The sequence below is a fragment of the Athene noctua genome, chromosome 19 (genome assembly GCF_965140245.1).
Source record: "Athene noctua chromosome 19, bAthNoc1.hap1.1, whole genome shotgun sequence".
Lineage (NCBI taxonomy): Eukaryota > Metazoa > Chordata > Aves > Strigiformes > Strigidae > Athene > Athene noctua.
This window is the reverse complement of record NC_134055.1, coordinates 8533156-8542223: the sequence shown is the minus strand read 5'-3', so window position 1 is coordinate 8542223 and position 9068 is coordinate 8533156. Positions and strand designations below refer to the sequence as shown.

At 43.6% G+C, this 9068-nt stretch overlaps 1 protein-coding gene and 1 long non-coding RNA gene across 3 annotated transcripts; one reads left to right on the top strand and one right to left on the bottom strand.

Moving 5' to 3' along the window:
- Positions 1-371: 371 nt before the first annotated feature.
- On the top strand, positions 372-4151 carry LOC141968477 (uncharacterized). The gene is made up of 3 exons (XR_012634881.1): positions 372-514; positions 2742-2836; positions 3857-4151. It is a non-coding gene; the product is annotated as an uncharacterized LOC141968477 (long non-coding RNA).
- Positions 1791-5271, bottom strand: IFT22 (intraflagellar transport 22). 2 transcript variants are annotated; one of them, XM_074923216.1, is made up of 5 exons: positions 5169-5271; positions 4789-4868; positions 4597-4686; positions 3733-3935; positions 1791-2841 (listed from the first exon to the last, which is right to left on the bottom strand). In XM_074923216.1, the coding sequence occupies exons 1-5, from the start codon at positions 5205-5207 to the stop codon at positions 2693-2695; spliced, it is 561 nt and encodes a 186-aa protein (XP_074779317.1). In that variant the 5' UTR covers positions 5208-5271; the 3' UTR covers positions 1791-2692. The 2 variants fall into 2 exon arrangements, with proteins under 2 accessions (XP_074779317.1, XP_074779318.1); XM_074923217.1 differs by lacking the exon at positions 4597-4686.
- Between the last annotated feature and the right edge of the window lie 3797 nt (positions 5272-9068).

Sequence of the window (9068 nt, the reverse complement as noted above, 5' to 3'; positions counted from 1 at the left end):
GCACCACACAGCTGGCAACAAGGAAAAAATAATCTAAGGCAGCATGTAAAAAACTTGTTCTCTAGTTAGACTGTGAATTTTCCAATAACTGCCTCCAATAGACCACCCTATGACACTGATTGCAAACATATAAAGGCTGATTGTTTCAAAAGTCATATAAATAAAATGTAGATGTTGAAATGCCAACCTCCCACTACTTGCCTCCAACCTTTTCTTTTAATCTTTTACTGCTTATTTTGCTTTTTTCTTTCCTGGTGTCCTTCCTCTCACTGATGTTTTCTTTCAGTACCACCCCCTCTTTTCCTCTCAGAACCGAGTGGAGCTTTTAGCTTTAATGGCAGAATAGGAGCCAGCAGACAATGAGAAGAAGCTGGGCCAGCAAATTCTGTGAGCACACCAAGCACCCAAGAAAAGAAAAGGGCAGGTTATTTGTGTGTGCACACAACTTCACACGCCACACGCCTGGTGCCAACCTGAGCAAACCAGCATATCACTGGAACAGCAACTCTCTAAAGTATGAACCTAGCTCAGTATGTTTTGTTGTGTTATTTCTAGCCATTTGTTTTACAACTTGGAACCATTCTGAGCTCTTCTTTGAATCTTTCACCTCATACACCTTTGTTTTAAATCAACGGGGCCTAATAATCAAAGACAAAAATAGATGGGGAAGTACAAAATAGAACTGAGATGAAGAGGCTTTCAGACTCTAGCAGTGTGTTGATTTTGAGCATGATGATGTAGACGTGCTTCAAGCAGTATAGGAAAATAACTGAAAGATCTTCCACCTGAAAACAAGAAAAGTAACTTATTTTGTGCTGCTATAGTCAGTCACTGTTATGCCACTAGAATGAATCTCATTAAAGGGGACCAACAATAGAAAAGTAGTACTCATTTCTTGCCTTGAGACCTGTGGGCATTTTGAGGAGGCCAGGACAAGACCTGAGCTACTGCTCACGCCGGCCTGTGGCAGTGCACCACACCCCAGCTGCGCTCTGCTCTCACTGAAGCTCCCTAGACAAAACTCTGCAGAAAGCCCTGATCACACACTGGAGGCCAGGAGAAAAGATATGTGAACAACCGAGTGGATTTCTGAGGCATCTCTTCTTGTTATCTTGGAAAACAGGAGTATTTGCACAAGGACAAGCTACTCATTACTCAGGATATAACAAACTATGAAAGTAGGAATAATAGTAGACTAATTAACCTAGAGGACTGAAAAACCCAAGAGGCTCTCACTCCTGTTGTCTTGAACTAAAATACACCAAGTACCTCCTGTTTTATAACATACTTTCTGTAAAGGATGTTTACTAAAAGACAATGTTGATGTGAGGACAAGGCTGTTTTTAGCAATATACTTGTAAACCAGCTGCAGCTCTAATATAGCTGTATGGCATGAAACAAAATCTGTAAAACTTAGTGCAGTGGGTCAGACATATTTCTGACAACCACTGATCTCAGACTTCACATGAGTTGTAGTACAGGGTGAAATGGGATGCTTCTCAAGGGTTTCTGCAGTTCCAGCTCCCAGTCCCTCTACCCTTTAAACTATCTTCTGGAAAAAAAAAAAAAAAAAAAAAAAGTGTGTCAGTATGGATACATGCTTCTGGTTTTCATTTGCAATTTCTGTGGCTATTTGGGCTGGTGACAAGTTTTTGTAAATGTCTCGTTGGAGTGTAAAACGTACTACAAATTTATCACTGTTTTCCTTACTAAAAATTAAGCAAGTTGATAAGAGTTTCACAAAACCATAATTAACCTTCCCTTTGAGAATAAAAAGGACACATTTAAAAAATGTTTTTACTGCTTTAATACTGCATGTTATAAAAAAAGTCTTCCACAGCAAAACACACTAAGAACAGGGATGAGTGCAAACCAAACAAATCAGAAAGTAAATTATCTATGAAACCACTTATTTCAATGCAACAGGGAACAGTAATACAAGTTTAGAAACAGCTTTTCCTCCTTGGGAGAATGCAGAACTTTTCTCCTCTATTGAGGCTCACAACATAGATCAAAGTATTGCACTACACTGGGATTTTAATTCTCTTGCTCCCAGAGAGACCTAAACATTGTCCCCAACAACATATTTAGTTGGAATAGAAGAAGAACCTAGTCCTGAGAAAGACTGCAACCTGTCTGTCTTGCCAAGGCAATAGCTATGCAATGTGCTCTCTTCAGACGCTTGACAGAAAGATATGAACTTGGAACATAAAAAGTGGATTCCACACCACAGCTGCTTCTCAGATCTTTATTCCAATCAGTTTGTACTGACTTCCAAAAGCATAACTTCTCCAGAAACACAGCTAACATGAGCACTTTACTCAGATGCTTCAACAGAACTCCACAAATCTTATGTTCTGTCAGGCTTTCTTCTCTCAGCACCTCTACAAAAAGAGATTCTGAAGTGAAGAGATAACCCATACCTTTATCTTTTGGTCCACACTAACATACTAAACAATACCTTTCTGTACCTCTGAGGTGAAATGAAACCAAAGTGCAGCTAAAGTTACCCAAATTCCTGGATGTGTAGCCATCTCTTTGGCACCACAGTTCATCTGATGTCAGCACTTGTTTATAGTCTGAAGTGTTTATAGGCTGGAAAATTCTCATTGTGAGGGCCTGTTCACAAGCTAGTAGAGCTTACAAAGTGAAAACAATCCTTTTTCTTCCCTGTTCCGTATTTCTTTTAATGTTATGAGATAATTGACATTTCTTCCCTGTCTCTGCTCTCATTTATTAAGGTGATGATGCTTCTGAAGTATTTCATAAATTCCATCCGAACATCTTCCGGATCTTCTTCTAAGTTGGAATGTATCAGTTTTAGCTTGTTCAATGGGTAAGCTTTGAAGATAAATAAAAAATAGTTAGGTATTTTCCTATTATAAGAAGAAATATTCACAATCAAGGTCATGGGGCAGCTCATGCTGAAGTGAGTCAGAATTTGGTAGCATCCGATGTTTGATACCCCAGATAACATGTAACACATGAAAAAGGAATGCATCATAGCTTGTTAGCATTACAAACAAGTACAGTTTTTTGCTAGATTAAACTCTTCAAACATTATTATTAAAGCTTAAAGTACTGGTTTTGGTCTCTCAGGCAGAATCAAATAATTCAGAACTGAATTGCAGTTTTACTATTGAAGTGATATGAATTCAGAATGATGGAACAATATAATTATATTAAATATTTATTAATATATTAATACTTCTAATAAATATGTGTCTGTCTGAATACTGGAACAGGTTGCCCAGAGGGAGCGTGTGTTCTCATTTGTATAAACAGCCACAAATAATTTTGCAGTATCTAAGGTAGCTATTACTAATTTTAAGAGGAAGATTGTTAGCCTTTTATTTCAAATGGCTCCTATTCTTTTGACTGATAACAAGCAAACTTAAATGGCCTCAAAAGCATCAGTTAAAAAAAGATAAAATTCAACATAAGAAACAAACTACTAGTGATGACAAAATATGGCAGGAGTTCTAATTCCTGGCTCAGCTGCACACTCACTGCCTTAATCACTCAAACTTTTCTTGCCTTTACTGTCCCTTTTGTGAAATAGTAATATTCCTCACTTTCTAGATGACCTTTGAAATTCATTATTTCTGATTTTGCAAAGCATTGTAGTTGCTTTGGCAAATTTCAACAAAAAATGCAAGCTGTGAACAATTTTAGATGTATGTAGATCAGTAAAAACCTCTGAGTTACAGATTGAGTTTTCCATCTTCTTACCCAAGGACAGATTTTCTGTATCCCCCGCGCTACCTGGCTTGTGATGTGCAACCAGGAGACACTGACTATCAAGCAGTGGCTGCTGCTGCACGAAACAGGAGTACCACATTTCAATTTCTTTCAGGTGACTGGGCAGCTCAGGATTGAAGATTATTATTACGCCATGAGAATCCTTCATCAGAGCTGGCCAGCATGTTTCAAACCTTGAAAAACAGAAGCATGGAAAATGGCAAGATTGATAGTTGGAAAACAGAAGCATGCACGCAAACTTCCTCAAGTTTTCTTCTCCCCTCCTCAAGAACACATTTCAGTATTTTTTCTTTATTATAGCATTAGTAATCTTCCCAGTGATCTATCATATTCCAAATATTTTGACTTTCCTATTATGTAGTTGGTCCCCTTATTTGCTGACAATGTAGTTTTTGGTCAAATGCTTATTTAAACTTTTTCCCTAAAAACGGATCTGTCCAGTTCTCAGTTGTGTCTTTTAGAAATTAAGGCCTCAGTCATACATATATATACATTGTTTGGAGTCCACTCACATAATAACTTCAAAGGTATAAAGGCAATTATAGAGTAGGCCTCTGTCTCCTGTAACTGCATTCTAAGAGCTATGGGGTTTGCTGTTATACTCAATCTTTACCCAAAACAAAGTTCAGTGTCAGCTGGTATCATGGCAGCGAGTACCTAGTATCAGATGCTTCATAGCAGAAAGCTGTAAAAAAATGTAACAGGGTAAAGAGCTTGGAATATTCCTCATCTAAAAAAGATCATTGGTTTTAGGCCTTAAGTATGAATATTTTGTGTAAGCAGAACTATTATGAATTAAGTAACCTGGAAGAAGTAGCAACAATGCTGGCTTACTTTTGATCACCGCTGCAATCCCACAACTCAATGCGACAGCCAGCTCCCTTACTGTTACCGTTCAAGTTTGGCTTTTCATACTCCAGGATCCTGCGAAAACGAGTGGATACACAATGGGATACCGGGACGTTCTGAGGGACAGGCAGTTGTCAGGGGGTTGGTTCGGCCAGCACGCCACAAGCCTTTGCTCACCTTACACCCTGCGTTGGGCTGTAGCTGCCGATCCCTTCCACGCTCTCCGAAACAAAGTTTGCCAACACCGATTTTCCAGACTGGCAGAAAGCAGGAGCGAAAGACACCCGTTGGAATGTAATGTGCCAAGGCCACATTAACGGGCTCCCTGCTCGCCCTCCAGCCAAGGCCCCTGTGCGCGCAGGCCGCCCCCCGCCTCCCTCCCGCCTCCACAGCCGCCCCCCTGCACGGCGATGCCTCAGGCGGGCCGCGGGGACTGCGGCCCTCGGGACAGCGCGGGCCGCGGGGAGGGGGGCCGGGGGGCCGGGGCGGAGGTGAACACGGCCTCGGGGCGGCTGGGGCTGGGGCTGGGGGGCTCCCGCGGACCGGGGCGCGCTCACCTCGCGGGGCCCCACCAGCAGCACCTTCACCTTCAGCATGGCGGGAGGGGGGGGCGGCGCCTCCCGCCCGCCCGTTGCCCAGCAACGCGCCCGCGCGGGGGGGTGTGGCGGTGGGAGGGGGGACCAGGGGAGAGCGCGCTGCGATTGGCCTTGCCGCCGTCACGTGGCGGGGGAGCGGGGCGCGCGCGGGGCTCTGGCCGCCACCCGCCGGTCGTGAGGCCCCGCCCCGCCCCGCCCTTCCCGCGGCAGCTGCCGTCCCTCTGCCCCGCCCAGCCGGCAGGGCCGGTGCCGCCGCCATGTCCGCGGGCTCTCAGGAGCCCGGGCGGTGGGGTCGCCCCGCGCCCCTCCTGACGGGGCTGGCGGCGCTCGGGCTCTCTGCACAACCAGGGCTCCCGCGCGCTGCCCGCAGTGCGGTTCGCAGCGCCTGGACGGCCTCAGAGCCGCAGCAGGGTGCCCTGAGGGGACGGCCACCTTCCGCCTCCGTCGGGCGGGACTGGCAGCGGATCCTCCTGCCCGCGCTGTTTCGGGGAGAGGCGTCCCCGCGGCCTTTCTGTCCTCTGGAAAGCGAGGGTCGGGCTGGCGGATACTGCACACACTCAGAGAGCCCACAGTGCTCGGACACCGCGCTGCTGTCCCCCACTAGCTTGGAAGTGCTGTCCTTGCCTGAAGTCCCACTGCGATTTTAGCTGCAGATTCTCCTTGAATGGACAATGAAGCAAGCTCTTGAAGTTTCTTATTAAGGCTTGTTAAGGGGAAGCATTAAGGCTTTTTTTACATTGCAGCTTTTAAGAAAAAAAAACCATCTGTCAGACAGATGTGCTGCTTCAGAGCTGTTTAGTGCCCAGGTACAACAGCAGTTTTAGACAAGCTTTCAAGTAGGGCCTCTAGGTGCTACCATAATGTAAATGTTTATTACTAGTACTACTAATAAATGTGAACCCGAATTGCTCTGCTCTCACTGCGGGGGGAGAGTCTTTTCTGCCATGCTGTAAACATTTGCCGTTTCACTCTTTACATAGGGATAGTTTAGGATGGTTCCGTGTGGCAGTGGCATCACACCATTCACACAGTATTTTAAAGTTCAGAAAACCCTGTGTTCAGGTTGGTGGGACAAAGACAGTATAAAAAATGTAGTTGCAGCTAGCACTGAATTTGATTCTGCTGTAGCAGACTGGATGTGTATTTTCTGTTTCTGAAGATCCACATGTGATTCAGGACCAAATTCACAGTGAGCTGGGACAGCCTGTAGTTAATCCTTTATGCAGCTATGCTGTCTGCATTTCAGACCTACTAACTTCCAAAGACAGGAAGGGTGACCCAGAGAGAAGAAATTAGGAGAGTAGGAGAGCCTCTCTTGTTAGCTGGCACGTTATTAGCTGCCACTAGCACATGAAAAGAAATGTGTTATAAAGGGTCCTATTGTGGACCACGGAACAGAAGAGGGGGGGGGGGGGGAAAGACTAAGAGGTAACTGAAACTGGGTAAAACTGGCTGTTTGTGCAGCTGCCCAGAAAGCAATTAGGATTAATTTTTAGATGAAGTGTCAGATAGGGTCTTTGTGTGTTTATATTAGCCACTGAAGAGTAAGGAGAGCACAGCTGACTAAGGCTGCAATTTTTGCATTTATCCATGTGTTTTAGGGTTTGAAGTCACTTTAGAAAGTGGGAATTAAGCTTCCAGGCCACTTAGAGTGACATTTTCAAAGGCATCTAAGTCAAGTACATTTGATGGTGTCAGCATCTGCCTTAGGCATATGGGTAAAGTTATGTTCGTTGCTGATGTATTGTTTGCTGAGAGTACACTTATACAAATCAGCAAGGCCATTTTGTTTCACTTATTTAAAACTCTTTGTTAGACTGCAGCAGAGAGAAAACTCCAGCAGTAAGTGAACTACTTCCAGACAATACTGGTAATGGTCTATAATTCTTGCATTTATTAGATGGCTGTTTTTCTACCATAATGTTTTGGTAGCGAGCAAAAATTATAATCTCCAGATGCTCCTCCATGGACAGATCCTGCTTCTTCCTTCAAAAGCCAGAAATAATTGCAGGCTATCAATAATATTTCAATAAAACTGTTCTTCACTCTAGAAATGTCGATGAGAACTCAGACCATGAGACATATCGATTGCTGTATCAAGGTATGTCATACTTGTTGCCTGAATTGCAGATAAGAGGACTTTGCCTCCAAGTTAGAGGCCCACAGGTTTTTCTGGAAGCAGCAGTAAAATGTAATGCCAGTCACCTTTCAAATAATACTTTAGCGCTTGCAAATCATTCAGTGTTTTGGAGAACAGTATTTTAAGTTTGCATTATATTTCATTTAATGTGGCATATAAAAATTTTCCTATGAAAACAACTCAAAAAATCATAAGATTTTGTGGCTCAGTACTGGTACTTTGTTTAATGTAGTGTAACAATGTTTCCAAACTTTGGAAAACATACCCTGGAGCACTCAAATCAAGTTCTGTGTGAAAATAATGCCTTGGTTAGAAGTACAACCACATGGCAAGACTTACCATGAGAACGACTGCTCTGCCTGTTTGTTGTGTGTTGCATGACATTTATTGTGTGTGTGCAGAAACAGCTTTCTCGTGGGTGCACGCAGAGACCTCCATTACATCCTCTATTTATACTGGTTCATCTGGGGGCAAGGCATAGAGTATGAGAACTGAAAGGAAGAAACACTGATTTTTGTGCTCTAAAGCCTGTTACAAAAAATTAAGAAGAAAGTCAATATTCTTGTGAATTTGAAGCTTGCTGCTTAAGAAGCTCAGGGAAGGGATATGTCTCTGAGGTTCAAAGCCATGTAGTAAATGATAAAGGTTTGGGTGAAGTGAGGCTGTCCTCTGGATAAAGTTTTGATAGAGCTATGAAAAAGGAACAAACGGAAACAGGACATTAAGGTACATTGACAGGGATGAAGAGGAGCGCTGCTCTTTGTCATGAGTCTGTTTCACTTAAAAGTGGTTACCAAGGAGGGAGAAGCACTCAGTTCAGTCTTTCAGAAAACCTATTCTGCAATCAATAGGGAAAGCTCATGCAAAACCTGTTGCTTGGTTCATGACAACAGATTTTCAAGGACTACAGCTCTGATTTATCTGTGGTCTCAAAGTCCTTCCCAGAGGAGAAGAGGAACTTTATTTCCATTTTATAGGCGAAGAAACAAAAGCAGAGAAAGCTTAAATGACTTGCCTGAGGAACGCACCTGGCTGGGAGCAGATCTAGCATTAATTAAAATGTCTCGATGCGTCAGTGCAGCTGTGGCCACTCACAGAGGAGGCAGACAACTCAGCGGCCAATGTATTTTCCTGACCAGTGGACATGAACTCAGTGACGCCTTAAGGGGCCCAATTCTCCCTCTGTACCTTCATCAAAGTCAGTGGAAATTCCCAAGGGATGAATTTGACTTGTTCCATTTACACAGTGATGTATAAACAAAACACAAGGAGCAGCAGTCTACCTCCACAACCCCCCCAAGAAAACAGACCAAAGTGCTCTGATTTTGAGTCACTATACATGAATCCAGAAGTACAATTTAGTTTCTACGGATTAAATCTTAAGGTACAGCTGCAGATGTCTGATAGATGTTTTGCTTATTCGGAAGTGGTTGCTCTGATCTCGTTCTGTGGAGCAACAGTAACACCTAGTGGCTAAACGTGCCAGCCCATTGCCTCCTGCCTTTCCTTCCCTTCAAGAAGTACGAGTTGCAGGGGACATGGTGTGATTGACAGTTTTGACTTGCAAGGCCAACACTTAGGATCTCCAGGGATTTGGCATTTTCCTTTCAACCCCCACCATGTTCTGTTTTCTATTAAAAGTGGTAGATGAAATATGAAACTCTTCCTCCCACCACCCAACCCCCTTTACTTTTCTGGCTCATGGAGGAGGTTGTTCCAGT